At 42.3% G+C, this 25,277-nt stretch overlaps 1 protein-coding gene across 2 annotated transcripts in view; it reads left to right on the plus strand.

Annotated features, from left to right (window-relative positions):
• Positions 1–25,277, plus strand: part of ush2a (Usher syndrome 2A (autosomal recessive, mild)) — a 440,168-nt gene that overhangs the window by 342,573 nt on the left and 72,318 nt on the right. Inside the window, exons 56-58 of one of the 2 annotated variants that reach the window (XM_049464244.1) lie at positions 3,946–4,053; positions 6,356–6,539; positions 20,784–20,941. In XM_049464244.1, the coding sequence (XP_049320201.1) occupies positions 3,946–4,053; positions 6,356–6,539; positions 20,784–20,941 (450 nt within the window). Of the gene's footprint in view, positions 1–1,783; positions 1,867–3,945; positions 4,054–6,355; positions 6,540–20,783; positions 20,942–25,277 lie in introns of those variants that run through there. The other variant, XM_022672674.2, reaches the window with a different exon arrangement.

The following is a 25,277-nucleotide window of genomic DNA, read 5'->3' on the forward strand; positions in this document are numbered from 1 at the left end:
ATTTATCTTTTTTTTTTCATATTTATATTTATTAGCCTTTAGAATGCACAGAAATATTTTTTTACACATTGATCATGCTTTATTCTCACTTTTTTTTAATGTCATGCATGTGTTCCACCCTGTTATCTTGAGCTGTGTGACAGTGTGGACAGTTTTAGCGGAAATTGTTGTGGTGATGTGGTTTGACCTATAATTATATGGAAACAATGGAGACAACGAGAAATATTAAGTTAAATTCATATTTATCTTTATTCCTGAAGATTTAGCAGCAAGTGTCTTCAATTCCTTTTAAAATAAAACAGTGAAGGGTGTGATGTTACTGATGTCAAAAGCTACTTTTTTAAAGGGACGGAGTTATTCCCTTTAAGATGACAGGGTGAACAGGGAAATATTCAGCACTGACGTTTAAATAGCTTAAGATTGTTATAAAAACAAATAGATTAAACCTAAATTAATTGAAATTGGAATGCTAAATTACTAAAATGAACCACATCTTCAACCTTACAACTGTATAAAATGTATATGTGTAATAATATATGTTCATTCAGAGTATAATTCATATAAATGCATATTAAAATTTATAGTTACACTGTTTTTTTTGTTTTTATTAAATTTAATCACTGAACTATGATGCTGCTGCTTCAGCAATACAAATGACACAAAGTGTCCACGATGTGACGCTCAGTAGGGACCTCAGCCTTGTCTAAATTCAGCCTGATCCAGGACTACAGGGGGGGCTGGGGTGGGTTGGTGAGGAACCCGATCCTGTGAAAGGCTTCACGGGGTCGCCTCTAAACTCCAGCTTCACGCCGAGCCCACCGATCCCTCTGTAATCCCCCAGGCCAAGCAGAGGGAGGAAAAAGGAAGAACATTAAGTAATTGTAGACAGGAAGTCGTCACTTAATTATTTAGAGGCGTTATCATCGCGTCCAGGAAGGCAACTGGGAGCGTCCCGTCCTGTCCCGTCCCATCCTGGCCCGTCCCATCCTGGCCCGTCCCGTCCCGTTCTCCTTCAGTCCGGTACCTTCAGGGGAGAGGAGACGGGCGGCCATCATCTTCTCATATTCTCTAATGCAAACAGTAAATGGCAGCTTGTCAATAAACAGCCTTTTTATTTCATTTATTAGGCCGCACTTCCTCATCGCGCTGTTCACAACAATTTGGGTGACAGTTACGGCACTGTTTCACTTTGCGTTAGCCGCGCGCTACAAATGGACCGCGTGTGCATAACGCGAGGCGAACGCTGCTAAAATGATTGAAGCCCCCCCCTCTCTTTCTCTCTCTCTTTTTTTTTTTTTTTTTTTAACATTTTTTGACACCCCTTGTCATATATTTATTTATTTATTTACCTCCCCCCATTTTTATATTGAAGTGCAGCAGCTCTTAACCAGACTTAGAGTGCCCCCTTCAGTTAACAGGAGCAGAATGATGTAGAACTGAGAGATTTTAGGATGTTTTAGGAAGAAATTAAAATGGAAAAGAAAATCATCTAATATCATAATCATAAAACATGTAGTAGTACTTTTTATTTTTTATTTATTTATGGATTTATTTATATATTATTTATTTAGTTAACTGCATGTCATGGCTGTAGTTGGATGTAGTACTTTTAGATGTAGAGCAGTTAGTATGTAATATACTGTATATTGCACATACTATATATTTTACATTATTATTATTATTTACTGTACACGTACAGTACCAGTCAAAAGTTTGTACACACCTTCTCATTCAGTGTTTTTCCTTATTCCTTTATTTTATTCATTTTCTATTCATTTTTTAGGTGATTTAAGGTGATTTATTTGGGATGAGCTGGAGCCTCACAGCTTGAAGGAAAAGCAGCAACTATTGTTCAGAACATCCAGAAACTCCTTCAAGAGGCTGAGAAAACTATTCCAAGTGACACTACCTCACCCTTCAATATTAAATTTACAATGTAAAAAAATCATAAAAAGAAAGAAAACACATTGACATTTTAACATTTTAATAAGGTTTTTTTTAACTGTGGGCCCATATTATTAACTTCATTGAAAATATATAATAATAATAATAATAATAATAATAATAATAATAATAATAATAATAATAATAATAATAATAATAATAATAAGCTTTAGTATATAATTAAAGTTCTAAATATTTTGTTCACTTTTGTATGCACCTTTGGTCATGTTACAAGTACCAAACATTGAACTTTTTTATTTATTTATTTTTTCTGCTTATGTTAAGATGATGTTAGAGTTTTTTTATGTTTGTTAAATAAATACAAATATTATAAATAATATATAAATAAAAAAAATATTAAATAATCCCAGCTTTTATTGTTTTTTTTTTGTTTAAATTTCATGTGATGTAGCTGTTTTAATATAGACATGTTGCTTATTGTTTTATGTGCTGAACTGATGAACATAAAATGAAAGGTAATAATTGAAAGAAACAGCGATTTTATTGGTCAGAACATGTTGTAAAAAAAATGGAAAATAACAAAAAAAACACATGTTTAGGTAAAAGTAATAATAATTTATCTTTTTCAAATTTGCTAATATAACACACCTGTTTTGTTATCTTAAGGTATTTTTGTGCTGCTTCCAATAAGTCTTAAAAGTCCTGGCCTGAACATTACTCAGCATCACAGCTGATTATGTAACATTAAAGTTATTTACCATGCTGAAGCGTGCACCCGGACGTGGTCGGCATGGTGATGCAGACGTGCAGTGATCAACGTTCGTCCCCTCGTGTTTAATATGCTCCACAAAATTCCCTACTGAACCCAAACACGGCTCGGCCCGGTTCTGAAAACACTGGTCTGTGATTGGGTAAATAATGGAGGCTGGAGGCACGACTGCACTGCAGCATCCAATCAGGCGTTACACATCTAGAGACATGATTGAGATTGTACAATTTTCTTTTCTTTATTTTTAAATAAAGAAAAACAAAATATGTTTTTTTTATCTTAAATATTTGAGGTGGCACTGTGTGATAATGTCAAAACTCAAAACTACAAACACAAGTAAGGTGCATTAACATGCTAACTTATAGATTAATTATAATCTGAATACAGTTACTTTTGTAGATCCCAACAAAAAGAGAGACAGATTCAGTGTATGAAACTCTGCTCACTTCAGTTGTTTTTTTATTATCTTAAATCTATAGTTGAAATTACAATCTGTAAATGAGCATGTTTTATAGTTTTTTGCTGTGATTTTTAGGACTTTACATCATTAGCATTCATTTATATACTGCATTTGCTTTATGGAAAAAAAAAAACATGTATTTCTGAAATATTATTTTTATAGGTTATCATCATGAAATTCTCATACAAAAAACAATTGCTGTGTAAACTGTACATTGTAGTTTAATAAAACTCGACAGAAATGGAGATACATGTTCTTATTTGGATAACACATGAACAATGATTTGTAGTAATTTAAGCTTACAGTCTGCTCTGAAAACAAAAACAGTAGTATCTGAATAAAATGTGTTGTTTTGTCTCAATCTCCCTCAATTTTTAAATTCCATTTATTCTACACATGCTTCTGATGCATAGACATAGGACAAAAATGAATGTGCAGTTATAATGACAGATCCTGAAGAATATTAACACTTTTATAAGGTTTCAATAACTGAGCTCATATTATTAACTGCATTTAAAATAAATGATGCTAATAATAAAAGTATTAGTATATAATTATAGTTATATATATTTAGTTTCATTTGTGTGCAAAGCAAAATTTTAAATTTAAGCTTGCAGTACATAATTTATACTGTAAACTGTGAAAATGTATGTCTTTTTATCTTAAGGTGTGTAATTTATTTATTTATTATTTTTTTATTCATTTATTTCATTTGAATTCCCTCTTATTATCCAATGCACGCCTGCATAAGTCTAGAGATGTTCCTAAATCTCAGTGTTCTCTGTGTGTGTGTGTGTGTGTGTGTTTGCAGGGCTGCAGCCTCACACTAACTACAGCTTTGTGCTGAGGGCCTGCACTGCAGCCGGCTGTGGAGCAAGCCAGCCATCTATAGGCAGGACTCTGCAAGACGCTCCAGCAGGTTCGTACACTGTCTCTCTCTCTCTCTCTCTCTCTCTCTCATCTTCTTCTCTCTCTGCTAACCTCTCTCTCTCTTTCTCTCTCTCTCTCTGCATATCCTGCCTGATTTATTTATTTATTTCATCATTACATTTGATCAACTCTCATGGTTCATACATCTTTTTAAATATAAAAAAGGGTATTTAATATGACAAAACATGCAGCTTTGGAAAAAAATAAAAGACCACTTCAGTTTCTCTGATTATGATATTAATTGGTTGATGTTTGAGTAACATTAACATTTCTTTTTATTTGATAAACTACAGACAACATTTCTCCTAAATTCCAAATAAAAATATTGTTATTTAGAGCATTTATTTGCAGAAAATGTGAAATGGCTGAAATTACAAAAAGATACAGAGCTTTCAGACCTCAAATAATGCAAAGACAAAATGTTCATATTCATAAAGTTTTAAGAGTTCAGAAATCAATATTTGGTGGAATAATCCTGTTTTTTAATCACAGTTTTTTCATGCATCTTGGCGTATTCTACTCCACCAGTCTTACACACTGCTTTTGGATAACTTTATGCCTTTACTCCTGGTGCAAAGATTCAAGCAGTTCAGCTTGGTTTGATGGCTTGTAATCATCCATCTTCCTCTTCATTATATTTCAGAGGTTTTTAATTTGGTAATTTGGTAAGTGCTCTCTTATTTTTTTCCAGAGCTGTATATGACCACACTTTCTGTGCTCTCCAAATTAAAAACAGAAGAAGAAAGAATAACTGATTTCTAAATGTTGGTGAAATGGTTGATATATGGTTATTCATTAAAAAGGCTAAATTAGTTTTTTAATCATATTTGTAACAGTGTTTGTATTTTACAACTTGAAATGGATAAAATGCAACAGCCAAACATCTGTACCACTTAAATATAAAAGCGTTAATAACCATACAAATATGACTGTAAAATCATAAGGAAATTGGAATAATATTGTATCAACAGATTTGTTTCAAGGGTTTCAAAGGTTAGTGGTATTAGATAGATAGATTATTTTTGTTTGGCTGATATTTTAAACTGATATTTGATCATATACACTTTACACATTTAGCATAACATTATGGCCACCGCTTTGTTTCTACACCAATTATCTTTTTTTCTATTTCTATTTTGCTTCACTGATCTCATTGGATTACACTTATGTTTCTATAATTACAGACTGTAGTTTTGTATCTGTTTCTCTTCATACTTTATTATTATCTACTTTATTATTCCACCCTGTTCTTCAATAATTAAAGGCACTGATTAACATGGTGGTGGTGTATGAGGTGTTAGTGTGTGTTGTGCAGGTACAAGTGACTTAGACACAGCCGTGCTGCTGGAGTTTGTAAACACTGTATGCTTGATTGGTCATTGGTTGTACTTGATCAGGTGTTCAAGAAGACCAGAACAGTTAGGAAATTTTAATCTCATATCGTTTTCCATGTGTTTTTCCTGGACTATGTATTCAAAAATATACATTTTTGCATTTACTTCCCATTAATAAATAAAACAGTGTAGTCAATATCACTTATTGCACTTCAGAAATTACCTAAAAATGGGTTTAGTGTAATCCTGTTTAGTTTAATGGTTTCTTTGATTTTACCAAATTGAAAACCTCTGGAATATAATCAAGAGGAAGATGGAGGATCACAAGGCATCAAACCAAACTGAACTGCTTGAATTTTTGCACCAGGAGTGACATAAAGTTACCCAAAAGCAGTATGTAAGACTGGTGGAGGAGAACATGCCAAGATGCATGAAAACTGTGATTAAAAACCAGGGTTATTCCACCAATTATTGATTTCTGAACTCTTAAAACTTTATGAATATGAACTTCTTTGCATTATTTGAGGTCTGAAAGTTCTGTATCTTTTTTGGTATTTCAGCCATTTCTCATTATCTGCAAATAAATTACTTTATTAATATTTATATTATTTTATTTGGAATTTGGGAGGAATGTTGTCTTTAGTTTATAAAATAAAACAACAATGTTAATTTTACTTAAACATAAACATATAAATAGCAAAATCAGAGAAACTGATTCAGAAACTGAAGTGATCTCTTAATTTTTTCTAGAGCTGCTTATCAGTAAATCGGACATTTTGAAATAAATTTCACGTGCATCTCTAAAAGTCTCCTTATAGTTTCTCGAATTATACGTTAGATCCAATTATATCATGTAAGTCATAGTGATGATAATAAAATATCATCACATCTCTCTTCCTCTCTCTTTCTCTCTCTCTCTCTCTCTCTCTCTCTCTCTCTCTCTCTTTCTCTCTCCAGGTGTGTGGGCAGTCCCCAGGTCTGTGTTGGTGAACAGCACTGCGGTGGAGCTGTACTGGAGCGGGCCGTCTGAGCAGAACGGTGTGCTGAGGCGGTACCGGCTCCTGCGGGACGGCGAGGTGGTCTTCACCAGTGGCCCACAGGAAGGAAACTACACAGACGCTGGCCTGACGCCCAACAGCAGGTCCTATATCTCTCTCTCCCGTCTTTAGCCAGCTATTAGCAGCTGATTATCGATGACACCTAATCCTCCGTGTGTCTTAAAGGATCCGCCCCCCCTCCCCCTTCAAAGACAGAGCTTCTCTGATACCAAATCATTAGAAGTTTTGAAGGGAAGGCCGGCTAATCAGCAGCAGCGCTGGCTCTGGAGGCGGGTATTGACCCGCAGCTTAGAACTGTAGATAGACTGGAGGGCTGTACTTCAGCATGACTATTAGATGCAGTGTCGTTATGTAATTCATCATTTATTAGATCTTCATCTGTGGGTGTTTCTGTTTGTGTGGAAATGGGTAAATGGATGCCTTTATTTTAATAGGTTTGCTCACATTTATAAAAAATAGTCAATTTAAAAAGAGAAGATGATCATTTAGATTATACATGGAGATGGAGATATATGAATAAGTACATTTCCACATTTACATTTTATATTGCCACCCATTTTATATACCAAAAATAAAAATAAAAAATGAGTAGATGTTTTGGAGCATTCTGTTGGTCCATTCAACATGAAATTTTGACACAATGTGAAAAACAGCTGTTAGTTTTAAAATTAAAAAAGCGAAAAATTGAGCTATTTGAATACATTTTTGTTGAGAAGGGTGAAGAACTGTGAGTTATAAGGATATAAATGTATATTCCACCAAATCTTTAGGTATAGAGCATATAATCACAAAAACGAAAAAAAAAAAAAATACTCTAAAGCAGTGGTTATATGTATATTCTTGGTGGTACTCAAGGTATCACCAAGAGTTCACAACAGTTTCTGCAATATACTTTATAGCTAAGTGAGAAAAGACTGTAGTTCACTGCTTGGCACTCTTGTTGTCTTGTTATCAGTAGGATAAAATACTGTTTTAAACAGAAAAAATATCAACAATCAAACTACTTAACATTATACTAACTTACAGACTGAAACAGCGGGCAAGCTAGAAAAACAGATGAAGAATGACTGACAAAAGATATGACGTCATATACAGCTCTGGAAAAACATGAGAGACCAATTAAAAATGATGAGTTTCTGTGTTTTTACCTAATTTAAAACCTCTGGAATACAATCAGCAGGAAGATGGATGATCACAAACCATCAAACCAAACTGAACTGCTTGAATTTTTGCACCAGGAGTAAAGGCATGAAGTTATCCAAAAGCAGTGTGTAAGACTGGTGGAGGAGAACATGCAAAGATGCATGAAATCTGTAATTAAAAACCAGGGTTATTCCACCAAATATTGATTTCTAAATTCTTAAAACTTTATGAATATGAACTTGTATTCTTTGCATTATTTAAGGTCTGAAAGATCTGCATATTTTTTGTTATTTCAGACATTTCTCATTTTTTGCAAATAAATGCTCTAAATGACAATATTTATATTTATAATTTGAAAGAAATGTTGTCTGTAGTTTATAGAATAAAATAACAATGTTCATTTTACTCAAACATATACCTATAAATAGCAAAACCAGAGAAACTGATACAGAAACTGAAGTGGTCTCTTAATTTTTACAAAGCTGTATATGTGTGGATTACACGTCTAGCTTATTGTGTATAAATAAGCATGTGTGTGGTGCAGGTGTTTCTGTGAAATGGCTGATAGGATCTTGGGAGTTTTAGTTTGGTCTTTTTGGTGGTACGTGGTCTAAAAGTTTGATGAACGGCTGCAGTGGAGCTTTCTATTGGTTCATTCATCATGAAACTTTGACAAAATGTGAAGAACGTCTGTTAGGTTGAGCCTAAAATTGGAAATACAAGGATTTTGTATAAGGGACAATATATGTAGGACTGATCAGAGATTTTAGGCACCTTAACACATTTTTTAAAAGCATTAATCTCAGCTATAAGCAATATAATAATTAATAGTTCTAGACTCCCACACTGTGGGAGTCTAGAACACTGTGATTTAAACCACCACCACTTTCTGTATGACTGATATTACTTCCAACGAAAGATGGAAAGATGAGAGATTCTATATAATATTTTTGGGAGAATTTCTGATGGTCTATTCAAACAACTGTTTTCCAAATTTCCCAAAAATGCAACAATATATTTTTATATAAACACATTGTTTTTATATAAACACATTGTTTCATTAGTAATATACAGCTCCAAAAGAAAAAAGGAGACCACTTCAGTTTCTGAATCAGTTTCTCTGATTTTGCTATTTATAGGTTTATGTTTAAATAAAATGAACATTGTTCTTTTATTCTATAAACTTTTCTCCCAATATTTCTCCCAAACTCCAAATAAAAAAAATGGTCATTTAGAGCATTTATTTGAAAAAATATAACAAAATGTCTGAAATAACAAGAAAGAAGCAGAGCTTTCAGACCTCAAATAATGCAAAGAAAACAAGTTCATATTCATAAAGTTTTAAGAGTTCAGAAATCAATATTTGGTGGAATAACCCTGGTTTTTAATTACATTTCCTGCACCATTCTTACACACTGCTTTTGGATAACTTAAATTCAAGCAGTTCAGCTTGGTGTGGTGGCTTGTGATCATCCATCTTCCTCTTGATAATATTCTAGAGTTTTTTTAATTTAGTAAAATCAAAGAAACTCATCATTTTTAAGTGATCTCTATTTTCCAGAGCTGTATATTATAATGCAAAAATAATAATAGACTTTTTTTTTATAGAACTTTATTTTTATATATTCTGTTTTTAGTGTACTTCTGATCAAGTAAACATTTAATTCCCAGATATGGAGTTTTTTAGATGCTCAAGACCTGTTTACAGTGCATTTAATAACATAGAATAAAGCTTTATTGTCCCGCCAAATCAGAAAAGGGTTATTTTGTTTGACCATAAAAAAGAGATAATTAGACACATAACACATCACAGATAGACAAATCAATAAATCAAAATAAATTCATAAAACATGCACAAGCTTTGATACAAATTAGAGTAATTTTTGTAATAAGTTAACATTACAGAAATGGTGGCAGAATTGTATAATGTTTTATTGTTTTTTTTTTTTCATTTTAATAATTTGTTTTTGTAAATAATGAAAAGAATTCGAAAGTACAGCGTCGTCTGTCATTCACGAGCTTCTAAAGCGCAGTCAGTTACGAATATCTTTTTTTTTTTTTTTTATTATTATTATTCACGTGCACAATCAAAACTGCATCTTGAAGCTACTCTCTAATCGTAAAACACACACATTGTGTGCTCGGGGATTGTTTTGTTTATGCAATATAGCGGGTAAATATTTGAAAAGGCTGCCTGTGTCGAATAAGCAGCTTAAGATACAATATAAATCTGTTTGTTTTCATTATGTTATCTGCCGGGAGAGATGAGAAAATGCTCGAGTTGTCATTCAGAGCTTCACTAGCGATTCCCGACACTTATTTATTTATTTATTTATTTATAAATAACTCTGCCCCTCTGTGTTGACGGCACAGATTCTAACTGTCAGAACCGTCCCTGATTGGATGGTTTGAATGGGTCACAGACTCTCTTCCCCATACACTACACATCCCCCCCCCCTTTATTTTCCCACCGGTTTGTTTATATTGTGGCTTCAAAGAGAGACGCACTGAAGCATGACGTTTAATTTGCCGTAATTCCAGATGACCTGCCAAAAGGCATTCCCCCTCTCTGCTTTCGGCCCCTTTTCTCTCCCTTTGTCCAATTTAGCTCGGAGCCGAGCGCCTCAAAGCCGAGCGGCCGCTTCATTATCCGCGCAGGCTGCGGGGGGACGCGCGAGATGGCTAACCGGGGAGGGGGGGGGCTCGCTCATCGATTATTTATGACAGTGTTGATTAGCTGTCACACACCTCTCCACTGAAGAAAGTGTGTCTGATGAGTGACATATTAAGCACCTCCCCCTCTCCTCCTCTCAACCACTCACCACCAATACTACTACTTATACCACCCCCACCTGGGGGAACCTGGTGTCCTTCCATGCACAGCTTCTTCATATCAGTGATGACGTTCTTCCATTATTCTTCACAAAGAATGTTAGTAAAAAATAAAATAATAGTAGAAATAAAGAAAATATACAGTACCTGTCCAAGGTTTGACCACTTCCATTTTTATTTCATGATTTAACAATGTTCTGCATTGTAGTTTAATACTAAACTCATCTAAACTATAAATAAAAACATATGGAATTATTTAGTAAACAAAAGTGTAAAACAAACAAACAAAAAAGATTCTTCTTTAAAGTAGCACCCCCTCATTAACTGACAGTTTTGCACATCTTGGCTGGATTTTCTCATTCAGCTTTATGAGGTAGAGTCACCTGGAATTCAGGCTTTCAGTTAACAGCTGTGCTGAACTTGTCAAGAGTTAATTACTTGAATTTCTTGCCTCTTACTGCACTTTTCCATCAAAATAACTCTGGTTCTTGAACCAGTTCTGATCGGGGTTTTAAGAACGATGTTACTTTTCAGACCAGCCTGCATCACATCTACAGAGGGTGTTACACAGCGGCGGTGCTCCTGTACAAACAGACAGAACCACATGTAGTCACGGTTTGCGCTTTAGAACTTAAGAACAAATATTCTTTGCTAAAAACACGGCAAACTGGTTTCAAATTAGGTTTGTGTGTGTGTGAGAGCATCAGTTGTAAAGTTTTAAAGAGGTAGAGTTGGTATACAGTGAATAGATCTATTTGAGTAATGTTTTAATCCATTTAATGGCAAAAAATTAAGTAACAAAACAAATACTAAAATATCCGCAAGTGCTGTCACAAACACCCTTCTTCTACTCAATCAATGTAAAGTAAAGGGAGACACAGACACAAGTAATGTTAAGAAGATGTAGTAAAGTTGTTTAGTGCACTCAGTCACTAAACTGCAGTGTTCAGAATACAATCTAACACACATATCAAGCTTTGTGCAAACGTTCAGGTTTGAAAAACTCTGTTTACATTAAGGGAACTGTATATCCTAAAAGTGATGAAAAGTGGGTGATGATAAATTTTTATTATCGCTCACCATAAATTCTGTGGTCATAGGAAGCTGAAGGTATTTGCTCATTTGCTCATTAAATTTTTTTAATTCTACCTTAAATCGTGCAGCAGCCTCAGATAACAGTTACATTCTGTTATCTGAGGCTGCTGCACAATTAAAGGTGTATTAAGGGCTAATAATTAATTTTAGGTGGATTAAGGTGATTTTTATGCTTGTAATGAACAAAAAAGCCATCATTTATCGAAACCATACTATATAAAGCTAAAATAATTCAGGTTATTTTTATTTTTACTTTTACAAAAAGGCTTCATTTATGTGTAACCCTCTAACCCCCTATCCCAACCAGAAATAGGTCATCCTATCGCTAGAGGTGAATTGAGGGCTAAGTGATAAGGGCAAGGGGTTAAATGGGATTTTGGCACAATAGATTAATTTCTCCAAAGGAAATTTTGTCTGTCTATATGTTTAAATATGTTAAAAAAAAAAAAACTCTTAGGTTTTCATTTAGAGTCCTAATGTTTTCACACGGCTGTAAATCTCTCAGAAAAACAGAATGCCGCACGCACACTTACACCCGCTACAGCTGATCCACAGCGTTGTGCGTTTATCACGACGGCTCACGCTTACCGACTGCGAATATGTGCATAAAACGTGGCGGGTGACAAATCTGCAGCGCTAATGCATTTTATTGCCGGTGATGAGAGCAGTATATGATGGCTGATGGGCTTATTTTAAAGGGATAGCGCTGGAACAATAGTTAATGCAGAGGTATTAATGGCTGTGTATGGAGTTTATGGCAAATTAAAAGCCTCCGATGTTCAACATGACCCACTTACACTGGCAGCGCGGACCCCTGCACTGACACCCCGCGCTGTTTAAAAGCTAAATCTATCTTGTGAAGTCATGTCTGTCTTAAAAGAGCTTTCCAGCAGGCATTTTTATAACTTGCACCAGGCATTAGTGTTACACACACACACACACACGCACCGTCCCATTCATATGCATGTGTGTGAGGTGTATCTATCAGGCCTGTGAAAGATCACGGTGGAGGCACTGATCAGCATTGCATTAACACTGTCATCTGTTTAATGGCATCACCCTTTATCGATCCGCCGGGGGAGCTTTAGGCTGCACTGTTAAAGTGAAATTAACAGGAAGCTTTTCCATTAGAGGATTCACAGTGTTTTAGGCTCCCAAGATGCATCTTGATGTAAAAAAAGACAAAAATGTAGATACACATGAAGAACAACCTGTTTAATTGTTTATTTTAAAAAAAAAAAAAAAATATATATATATATATATATATATATATATATATATATATATATATATATATATTATATATATATATATATATATATATATATATATATATATATATATATATATATATATATATATATATATATATATATGCATATTTTAGGGCTGCACAATTGTGGAATTTTGTAAAATAAAAAAAATATATATATTGTAAAATAAAAAGGGGGTCAGTTGTTATTTTAGGAAAAAAATCATTGGTTAAAAACTTACAGCTGATCTGTCTGTTAAGTGCAAGATAATTTTTAAATTGGTCTTGACAGTAATTAGCTCGTTTAGAGTGTGAATTGTTCACAGACATCATTAGGAAAGGTCAGGTGAAGCAAATGCTAAACAAGCTAACCTTGTCCCAACAATCAGTGGCCATGAACTCTGAACATTAAAATGTAGAAAGACAGCAGAGCTTTTTCAGGTAGAGAATCCCTCAGTTTGTGATGTAATAAAGAAACAGCAGTGGAGGTGGAGGTCAAGTCAAGGTTTAAAAGAGAGATGTAGAACTGCCTGTAAAACTACCTGTAATCAAGTCCCTCATTTAAACATAAAAGAACCTAAACTCATCAAGTGTTGAGCTGCTTTTCCACTGCATGGTGAAATGGTTTCTAAGCCTGAGACTCACCATTGAGCTCCATTGTTAGACTAGGTACAGTTTCTAACCCTGACCCTACACCCTGCCCTGAACCTACAACCAGCCTTAACCCTACACCCAGCCCTGACCATAAACCCAGCCACAACCAAAAACCCAGCCTTAACCCTACACCCAGCCCTGACCCTACATCCAGTCCTGACCCTAAACCCAGTCCTGACCCTAAACCAAGCCCTGACATACATCCAGCACTAACCATAAACCCAGCCCTGACCATAAACCCAGCCCTGACCATAAACCCAGCCCTGACCATAAACCCTGCCCTGACCATAAACCCAGCCACAACCAAAAACCCAGCCTTGACCCTACACCCAGCCCTGACCGTACATCCAGCACTAACCATAAACCCAGCCCTGACCCTACACCCAGCCCAGACCCTACACCCAGCCCTAATCCTACACCCAGCCCTGACCATAAACCCAGCCACAACCAAAAACCCAGCCTTGACCCTACACCCAGCCCTCACCCTACATCCAGCCTTAACCCTACACCCAGCCCTTACCCTACACCCAGCCCTGAACCTTCCCCCAGCCCTGAACCTACACTCAGCCTTAACCCTGCACCCAGCCCTGAACCTACACCCAGCCTTAACCCTGCACCCAGCCCTGAACCTACACCCAGCCTTAACCCTGCACCCAGCCCTGAACCTACACCCAGCCTTAACCCTACAACCAGCCCTGACCCTACAACCAGCCTTTACCCTACAACCAGCCCTGACCCTACAACCAGCCTTAACTCTACAAACAGCCTTAACCCTACAACCAGCCCTGAACCTACAACAAGCCCTGAACCTACACCCAGCCCTGACCCTACACCCAGCCTTAACCCTACAACCAGCCTTAACCCTATATCCAGGCCTGACCCTACACCCAGCCTTAACCCAACAACCAGCCTTAATCCTATAACCAGCCCTGAGCCTATACCCAGCCCTGAATCTACACCCAGCCCTGAACCTGCACCCAGCCCTGACCTTAAACCCAGCCCTGACACTACACCCAACCCTAACCATAAACCCAGCACTAACCATAAACACAGCCCTGACCCTACACCCAGCCCTGAACCTACACCCAGCCCTGACCCTACACCCAGCCCTCACCCTACGCCCAGCCCTGACCCTACACCCAGCCCTAAACCTACACCCAGCCCTAAACCCTACACCCAGCCCTGAACCTACACACAGCCCTGACCCTACACCCAGCCCTCACCCTACGCCCAGCCCTGACCCTACACCCAGCCCTAAACCTACACCCAGCCCTGACCCTACACCCAGCCCTGACCCTACACCCAGCCCTGACCCTACAACCAGCCTTAACCCTACAACCAGCCCTGACCTACACCCAGCCCTGAACCTACACCCAGCCTTAACCCTACAACCAGCCTTAACCCTATATCCAGGCCTGACCCTACACCCAGCCTTAACCCTACAACCAGCCTTAATCCTACAACCAGCCCTGACCCTATACCCAGCCCTGAATCTACACCCAGCCCTGAACTTGCACCCAGCCCTGACCTTAAACCCAGCCCTGACACTACACCCAACCCTAACCATAAACCTAGCACTAACCATAAACACAGCCCTGATCCTACACCCAGCCCTGACCACACATCCCGCAACTAACCATAAACACAGCCCTGACCCTACACCCAGCCCTGACCCTACACCCAGCCCTAATCCTACACCCAGCCCTGACCATAAACCCAGCCACAACCAAAAACCCAGCCTTGACCCTACACCCAGCCCGGACCCTACACCCAGCCCTAATCCTACACCCAGCCCTGACCATAAACCCAGCCACAACCAAAAACCCAGCCTTGACCGTACACCCAGCCCAGACCCTACATCCAGCCTTAACCCTACACCCAGCCCTAACCCTACACCCAGCCCTTACCCTACACCCAGCCCTGAACCTTCCCCCAGCCCTGAACCTACACTCAGCCTTAACCCTGCACCCAGCCCTGAACCTACACACAGTCCTGACCCTACACGCAGCCCTGAACCTACACCCTGCCCTGAACCTACAACCAGCCTTAACCCTACACCCAGCCCTAATCCTACACCCAGCCCTGACCATGAACCCAGCCACAACCAAAAACCCAGCCACAACCAAAAACCCAGCCTTGACCCTACACCCAGCCCGGACCCTACAACCAGCCTTAACCCTACACCCACCCCTAACCAAAAACCAAGCCTTGACCCTACACCCAGCCCGGACACTACACCCAGCCCTAATCCTACACCCAGCCCTGACCATAAACCCAGCCACAACCAAAAGCCCAGCCTTGACCCTACACCCAGCCCTAACCCTACACCCAGCCCTTACCCTACACCCAGCCCTGACCCTACACCCAGCCCTGACGCTACACCCAGCCCTAACCCTACACCCAGCCCTGACCCTACATCCACCCCTGACCCTACAACCAGCCTTAACCCTACAACCAGCCCTGACCCTACACCCAGCCCTGAACCTACACCCAGCCTTAACCCTACAACCAGCCTTAACCCTATATCCAGGCCTGACCCTACACCCAGCCTTAACCCTACAACCAGCCTTAATCCTACAACCAGCCCTGACCCTATACCCAGCCCTGACCATAAACCCAGCCCTGACCATAAACCCAGCCCTGACCATAAACCCTGCCCTGACCATAAACCCAGCCACAACCAAAAACCCAGCCTTGACCCTACACCCAGCCCTGACCATACATCCAGCACTAACCATAAACACAGCCCTGACCCTACACCCAGCCCGGACCCTACACCCAGCCCTAATCCTACACCCAGCCCTGACCATAAACCCAGCCACAACCAAAAACCCAGCCTTGACCCTACACCCAGCCCTCACCCTACATCCAGCCTTAACCCTACACCCAGCCCTTACCCTACACCCAGCCCTGAACCTTCCCCCAGCCCTGAACCTACACTCAGCCTTAACCCTGCACCCAGCCCTGAACCTACACCCAGCCCTGACCCTACACCCAGCCTTAACCCTGCACCCAGCCCTGAACCTACACCCAGCCTTAACCCTGCACCCAGCCCTGAACCTACACCCAGCCTTAACCCTACAACCAGCCCTGACCCTACAACCAGCCTTTACCCTACAACCAGCCCTGACCCTACAACCAGCCTTAACTCTACAAACAGCCTTAACCCTACAACCAGCCCTGAACCTACAACAAGCCCTGAACCTACACCCAGCCCTGACCCTACACCCAGCCTTAACCCTACAACCAGCCTTAACCCTATATCCAGGCCTGACCCTACACCCAGCCTTAACCCAACAACCAGCCTTAATCCTACAACCAGCCCTGAGCCTATACCCAGCCCTGAATCTACACCCAGCCCTGAACCTGCACCCAGCCCTGACCTTAAACCCAGCCCTGACACTACACCCAACCCTAACCATAAACCCAGCACTAACCATAAACACAGCCCTGACCCTACACCCAGCCCTGAACCTACACCCAGCCCTGACCCTACACCCAGCCCTCACCCTACGCCCAGCCCTGACCCTACACCCAGCCCTAAACCTACACCCAGCCCTGACCCTACACCCAGCCCTGAACCTACACACAGCCCTGACCCTACACCCAGCCCTCACCCTACGCCCAGCCCTGACCCTACACCCAGCCCTAAACCTACACCCAGCCCTGACCCTACACCCAGCCCTGACCCTACACCCAGCCCTGACCCTACAACCAGCCTTAACCCTACAACCAGCCCTGACCTACACCCAGCCCTGAACCTACACCCAGCCTTAACCCTACAACCAGCCTTAACCCTATATCCAGGCCTGACCCTACACCCAGCCTTAACCCTACAACCAGCCTTAATCCTACAACCAGCCCTGACCCTATACCCAGCCCTGAATCTACACCCAGCCCTGAACTTGCACCCAGCCCTGACCTTAAACCCAGCCCTGACACTACACCCAACCCTAACCATAAACCTAGCACTAACCATAAACACAGCCCTGATCCTACACCCAGCCCTGACCACACATCCCGCAACTAACCATAAACACAGCCCTGACCCTACACCCAGCCCTGACCCTACACCCAGCCCTAATCCTACACCCAGCCCTGACCATAAAACCAGCCACAACCAAAAACCCAGCCTTGACCCTACACCCAGCCCGGACCCTACACCCAGCCCTAATCCTACACCCAGCCCTGACCATAAACCCAGCCACAACCAAAAACCCAGCCTTGACCGTACACCCAGCCCAGACCCTACATCCAGCCTTAACCCTACACCCAGCCCTAACCCTACACCCAGCCCTTACCCTACACCCAGCCCTGAACCTTCCCCCAGCCCTGAACCTACACTCAGCCTTAACCCTGCACCCAGCCCTGAACCTACACACAGCCCTGACCCTACACGCAGCCCTGAACCTACACCCTGCCCTGAACCTACAACCAGCCTTAACCCTACACCCAGCCCTAATCCTACACCCAGCCCTGACCATGAACCCAGCCACAACCAAAAACCCAGCCTTGACCCTACACCCAGCCCGGACCCTACAACCAGCCTTAACCCTACACCCACCCCTAATCCTACACCCAGCCACAACCAAAAACCCAGCCTTGACCCTACACCCAGCCCGGACACTACACCCAGCCCTAATCCTACACCCAGCCCTGACCATAAACCCAGCCACAACCAAAAGCCCAGCCTTGACCCTACACCCAGCCCTAACCCTACACCCAGCCCTTACCCTACACCCAGCCCTGACCCTACACCCAGCCCTGACGCTACACCCAGCCCTAACCCTACACCCAGCCCCGACCCTACACCCACCCCTGACCCTACAACCAGCCTTAACCCTACAACCAGCCCTGACCCTACACCCAGGCCTGACCCTACACCCAGCCTTAACCCTACAACCAGCCTTAACCCTATATCCAGGCCTGACCCTACACCCAGCCTTAACCCTACAACCAGCCTTAATCCTACAACCAGCCCTGACCCTATACCCAGCCCTGATCATAAACCCAGCCCTGACTTTTAAACCCAGCCTTCACCCTACACCCAGCCCTGAATCTACACCCAGCCCTGAACCTGCACCCAGCCCTGACCTTAAACCCAGCCCTGACACTACACCCAACCCTAACCATAAACCCAGCACTAACCATAAACACAGCCCTGACCCTACACCTAGCCCTGACCACACATCCAGCACTAACCATACACACCGCCCTGACCCTACACCCAGCCCTGACCCTACACACCGCCCTGACCCTACACCCAGCCCTGACCCTGCACCCAGCCCTGAACCTACACCCAGCCCTGACCCTACACCCAGCCTTAACCCTGCACCCAGCCCTGAACCTACACCCAGCCTTAACCCTACAACCAGCCCTGACCCTACAACCAGCCTTAACCCTACTACCAGCCCTGACCCTACAACCAGCCTTAACTCTACAACCAGCCTTAACCCTACAACCAGCCCTGAACCTACAACAAGCCCTGAACCTACAGCCAGCCCTGACCCTACACCCAGCCTTAACCCTACAACCAGCCTTAACCCTATATCCAGGCCTGACCCTACACCCAGCCTTAACCCTACACCCAGCCCTGACCCTACAACCAGCCCTGACCCTACACCCAGCCCTGAACCTATACCCAGCCTTAACCCTACAACCAGCCTTAACCCTATATCCAGGCCTGACCCTACACCCAGCCTTAACCCTACAACCAGCCTTAATCCTACAACCAGCCCTGACCCTATACCCAGCCCTGAATCTACACCCAGCCCTGAACCTACACCCAGCCCTGACCCTACACCCAGCCCTGACACTACACCCAGCCCTGACCCTACACCCAGCCCTGACCCTACACCCAGCCCTAAACCTACACCCAGCCCTGACCCTACACCCAGCCCTCACCCTACACCCAGCCCTGAACCTACACCCAGCCCTGACCCTACACCCAGCCCTGACCCTACACCCAGCCCTGACCCTACAACCAGCCTTAACCCTACAACCAGCCCTGACCCTACACCCAGCCCTGAACCTACACCCAGCCTTAACCCTACAACCAGCCTTAACCCTATATCCAGGCCTGACCCTACACCCAGCCTTAACCCTACAACCAGCCTTAATCCTACAACCAGCCATGACCCTATACCCAGCCCTGATCATAAACCCAGCCCTGACTTTTAAACCCAGCCTTCACCCTACACCCAGCCCTGAATCTACACCCAGCCCTGAACCTGCACCCAGCCCTGACCTTAAACCCAGCCCTGACACTACACCCAACCCTAACCATAAACCCAGCACTAACCATAAACACAGCCCTGACCCTACACCTAGCCCTGACCACACATCCAGCACTAACCATACACACCGCCCTGACCCTACACCCAGCCCTGACCCTACACACCGCCCTGACCCTACACCCAGCCCTGACCCTACACCCAGCCCTGAACCTACACCCAGCCCTGAACCTACACCCAGCCCTGACCCTACACCCAGCCCTGAACCTACACCCAGCCCTGACCCTACACCCAGCCCTAACCCTACACCCAGCCCTGACCCTACACCCAGCCCTGAACCTACACACAGCCCTGACCCTACACCCAGCCCTGACCCTACATCCAGCCCTGACCCTACGCCCAACCCTGACCCTACGCCCAGCCCTGACCCTACACCCAGCCCTGAACCTACACCCAGCCCTAACCCTACGCCCAGCCCTGACAATACACCCAGCCCTAACCATAAACCCAGCTTTAACCATAAACCCAGCCCTAACTCTACTCCCAGCTCTGACCCTTAACCCAACCCCAACCTTAAACCCAGCCCTAACCCTACACACAGCCCTGACCCTACACCCAGCCCTGAACCTACACCCAGCCCTATCTCTACACCCAGCCCTGACCCTACTCCCAGCCCTATCGCTACACCCAGCCCTGACCATAAACCCAGCTTTAACCATAAACCCAGCTTTAACCATAAACCCAGCCCTAACCCTACACCCAGCCCTGACCCTAAACCCAGCCCTGATCCTACCCCCAGTCCTGACCATAAACCCAGCCCTGACCCTACACCCATTTGGGTAAAGGGTTACATTTACGTGTTAGGTTAATGTTTTAATTAGGATTTAGTGTTGATTTACGGTTACTTCAGTTGCAGATACATAGTTTTGAACATCCAAGTAGAGTTATAGATATTAAGGTTATTTTGTAAACACAGGTGACTTTTATATTTTGTGATCATGTATTAATAAATGACATTGACTTTTCATAAAAATAAGTTCTTCTGTTTTCTGACATCAACTCAATTTCTCTCAGACAGTCACCCCCACTGCTGCTGTTTAATTTTCTATTCTGTGCAGGTACGTGTACGAGCTGGAAGCCAGCACTGATGGTGGGAGCAGCCTTAGCAGCAAGTATGTCATCCAGACCCCCGTCTGCTCCCCAGAGAAGGTCCCTGCTCCGTATAATGTCAACGTCTCGGGTCCACGCTCCGTCTTTGTCGCCTGGTCACCCCCAGGTAATGTTTACACCCTAATGCACAAAGCAGCCTCTCTATTTAGCACTCACTCAGGGGTGATTTATCCATGCCTCGGCCGGAGAGAGTGTCTGTGTGGGGGGGCGCAGGAGGGATGGAGGGGATTTACGAGGAGCACAGCGAAGAATTTAATGCGGACCGATTGCTGTCGCAGTGCACTGTGGTCAGAGTGGGCTGGGCCAAGACTGCAGCCAATCAATTAGCTTCACATTCAAACCCAGGTGACGGCTTCCCTGGCATTAGTGTGAATTAAAGGGGGGCTGTTTAAAGTGTGTTTGTGATCCTCTCTCTGCTCTTCACCACTTCTTACATTCAAGCATCAACATAAACTCCTACTGTTTAAGATATTGTGTTGAAGTTTTTTTCAAACATGCTCCCAAAGAAGGTGAGTTGAGAGCAACAGATAGAAAAACCCAGAGAGCCCAACTAATTCACTCGTTTAGGCACTAATTTACATTACATTACATTTGGCAGACGCTTTTGTCCAAAGCGACTTACAATAGTGAAGTACAAAAGTAATAGAAGTTAAAGGTAAATACATCTTTAGATAGGGCCTAAAGGAGGTCAAGGGGAAATAATGGGATAGAGGAGTAAAGAAGGGGAAGAAGGAAATGAGGTAAGAAGTAGGTAGTTAGTTAGAGGTGTTAGAAGAGTAAGTGCTCTTTGAAGAGCTCTGTCTTCAGGAGTTTATTAAAGATAGTGAGAGATTCTCCTGATCTGGTAGTAGAAGGTAGTTAGTTAGAGGTGTTAGGAGAGTAAGTGCTCTTTGAAGAGCTCTGTCTTCAGGAGTTTATTAAAGATAGTGAGAGATTCTCCTGATCTGGTAGCGGAAGGAAGTTTGTTCCACCATTGGGTATGAACTCTGTATGAGAACAGTCTGGATTGCTTTGTGTGAATGTTTGTTTGGTAAAGCGAGGTGACGTTCATTGGTGGAGCGCAGCGGCCGGGAGGTACAGTAAGTCTTCAGGAGTGAGTGCAGGTAGGAAGGTGTTGTTCTGTCATCACCTGCAGGCGATTGTAAGAGCTTTGTGCCCGTTTTGGCTGGTTGAAGACCAGATCATCTGGATCATTTGGAGTGGTTTTACTACACAGGCCGGGAGGCCAGTTAGCAGGGCATTGCAGTAGTCGAGGCGTGAGATGACGACTCCTTGTACCAGGAGTTGGGTGGCCTGTTGCATGAGAAACGGTAATTTTTTTCTGATTTTATAAAGCACGAAGCGGCAGAATCAAGCAACTGAGGCCACATAATTTACTCAACAAACCCATTAAAATACCAAACCACGCCCTCGTCCGCTGTGATCACAAACCAACTTAGACAGCTTCTGCCCTATGCCACGTGGGCATACATTTGTGGTTGCACAACTATTTTTTACTATTTGTTGACTAGTTGTAACTTCCATAGCAAATCTTAAAAAAAAACTAAACCTTATAACTAAAACTTATGCTACACTTTTAAAGACTAAAACACATTTCTACTAATAAATAATGCAATGGCCAGTTATCATTAACCAAAGAATCCTAACTGCTTCACTTAGTTTGTTTAATTTATTTTCACACATCACTTTTTTAACCATGCATGCATAGCTATAAAGAAATGGGAAGTTGCAATGGTAATTTGAGAAGAAGACAAGACAAAAAGTCACCTAAAACCTTCACTTAAATACACACTTATTGAGGAAATGGAAGACCACAGACAGTTCTAGTTAAGACCCTAAGTGGCAGAACAAGAAAAATCTCAGATAAGCAGAGGAGAAGGATGGTGAGAACAGTCATAGTCAACAGAGCCACAGACCAGCTCCAAAGACCTACATCATCATCTAGCTGCAGATGAAATCACTGTGCATCGTTCAGCTATTCAGAGCACTTTAAACAAAGAGAGGCTGTATAGGAGAGTAATTATTGCAGAAGAAGCCTTTTTTGAGTCGCTTGAGGTATGCTAAAGCTAAAGCACATCTAGACAAGCGTTATTTGGAGGACGTTAAGCACAGCATTCCTAGACAAACACTTTCTACCCACAGTAGCAAATTTGGTGGTGGTTCCATCATGCTGTGGGGCTGTGTGATCAGTGCAGGAACTGGCAATCTTGTTAAAGTTGAGGGTCAAAATATTCCAGTCATTGTGAACAATGTTTAAGAATCAGTGAGAAAGTTGAAGTTAAAGCGCCGGGGCTGGATACTTCAACATGACAACGACTCTTAACTCTAAACACTGCTCAAAATCTACTAAATCATTCATGCAGAGGAACAAGTACAACATTCTGGAATGATCATCTCAGTCCTCAGCCCTGAATATTATTAAAAATCTGTGGTGTGATTTAAAGTGGGCTGTTCATGATCAGAAACCATCAAACCTGACTGAACTGGAGATGTTCTATAAAGAAGAATGATCCAAAATACCTTCAACCAGAAGCCAGACTCTCATTTGAAGCTATAGGAAGAGTTTAGAGGCTGTTATTTTTGCAAAAAGAAGATTTACTAAATAGTGATGTAATTTTTCTGTTCTGTAAATCCTATAAACCTCATTTCACTTATTAAATATCACTGTGTTCATCTGCTATATGATATATTTAACTGAAATTGCTGATTTGAACAACCAATAATTTAATAAAGAAAAACCCAAACTTTTTTAAACCACTATATCTAAGCTAGGCTTTATCTGAGGTATTCTGTCTTTGCCACAGCCCAGTTCTACATACTTCCTCCCCCCATTTCTAGTTTCAGTGTCTGCTCCGCCCTCCGCTGATCAATCAGCTGGTGTGTTTGCAGACTCAGGCAGCGGTGGGCCGATCCGCAGGGTCCCGCTGAGCATCGCAAAGCTGGCAGAGCTCGGCGTTCCCACCCTAAGAGCACGAACACAAACAAGCGAAGGAGAAGCAAACAAACAAATTAATACCCCCACCCCCCCACCCACCACCAGACTCCCCCCAACCTGCTCCCTCCTCAGTGTTTGCTTCAGTATTGCTTCAGTCGAGACTAACACAGGCTCATTCCCATTCAAACCCTGCACGCCCACACTATTACACTGTCCACATGCTGAGGAAGAGAAGAGAGGGAGCACTGAGCTGCTCATGCGTGCAAGTGTGTGCGTATGAGTGTGTGTGCGAGAGAGTATTCTCGTGCTCTACCTTCAAGTGGCCCTGATTGTCTGCCTCAGATGGTCCATCTTTTGTTATTATTGTCTCATTAGGCCTCTTTCCTACGAGAAGAACCTGCCCAGAAGCCTCAATTACACCTTAAGAGCCCTTAACTAGCCCCGCTGCCCGCCGAAAAAAACATTTACATAGCCTGGAGTATTTATTGACTTTACATTCTGAGAATAATATAAAAAAAAGAAACAAAGAAAAAATGTATGGCTTCAGAACCACAATCTCTCATGCTTGGTTAAGTCTGAATGCGAAAGCCCGGCCCGCTCTGGACTCTGGAAGGCCGGCCCGTGCTTGACGAATCAGGTCTGATAGCGTGTTCTTTTTCCTTTCCTACGTGTCGTTATTTCTTATTAGACTCTGATTCGAGTTGAAAGTGGGGGAAAACTCCAAAGTCAGTGATTAGTTGTAAATAATAGAACTTAAGGACCTGTGCGATTGAACCTCTCTGGCAGGAGAGCCCTGATCAAAGCGCCCTCTAATTTGAGCGGGGTTTGTGTCTCGGGCAAAAGACTACATCTGCTCGGGGAGACAGCAATGAAGGAAGTTGAATAATTTAACTTTTTCATTTGTAAAGATAATCAGGCCGCTCGGAATACATCGCCGGGCCTCATAAATGTTGAATAACCTATCAGCCTCCAGTTGCTGTAAATTATGAAAGGCGCCAGTGATGGGAATATTAACAAAGAGCCCCGTGCCAGCGTGCAGATCTCTCGCTCCAAATGTGGTGTGGCAGACTTTCAGAGCGCGAGAGGCAGTGAGGCAGAGGCAGACAGGTTAGAAAACATTGTCTTTTTTACTCTGTGAATTGCCAGTTTACAAACAAGGGTGAGATTTTCTGTGCAACACATTCACTTTACAGCCAGCGCTGTAATTAACCCAATGCTCCAAATGCTAATGCTAACTCTATGATAATTTCCATAAATCTACTATAAACCTACTGTAGATTCAGTCCAGTTACATTTAATTTACAGCCAGCGCTGTAACTAACCCAATGCTCCCAATGCTAATGCTAACTCTATGATAATTTCCATAAATCTACTACAAACCTACTGTAGATTTAGTCCAGTTACATCCAGTTCAGTTTTGGCAGGCAGGCAAATCAACACAGTATAATGGCATAAAAGCACAATATCACAATAATCTAATATATCAGTAACCCCTGTTTGGAAATTA

Source organism: Astyanax mexicanus, chromosome 14 (genome assembly GCF_023375975.1).
Source record: "Astyanax mexicanus isolate ESR-SI-001 chromosome 14, AstMex3_surface, whole genome shotgun sequence".
Taxonomy (NCBI): Eukaryota; Metazoa; Chordata; class Actinopteri; order Characiformes; family Acestrorhamphidae; genus Astyanax; species Astyanax mexicanus.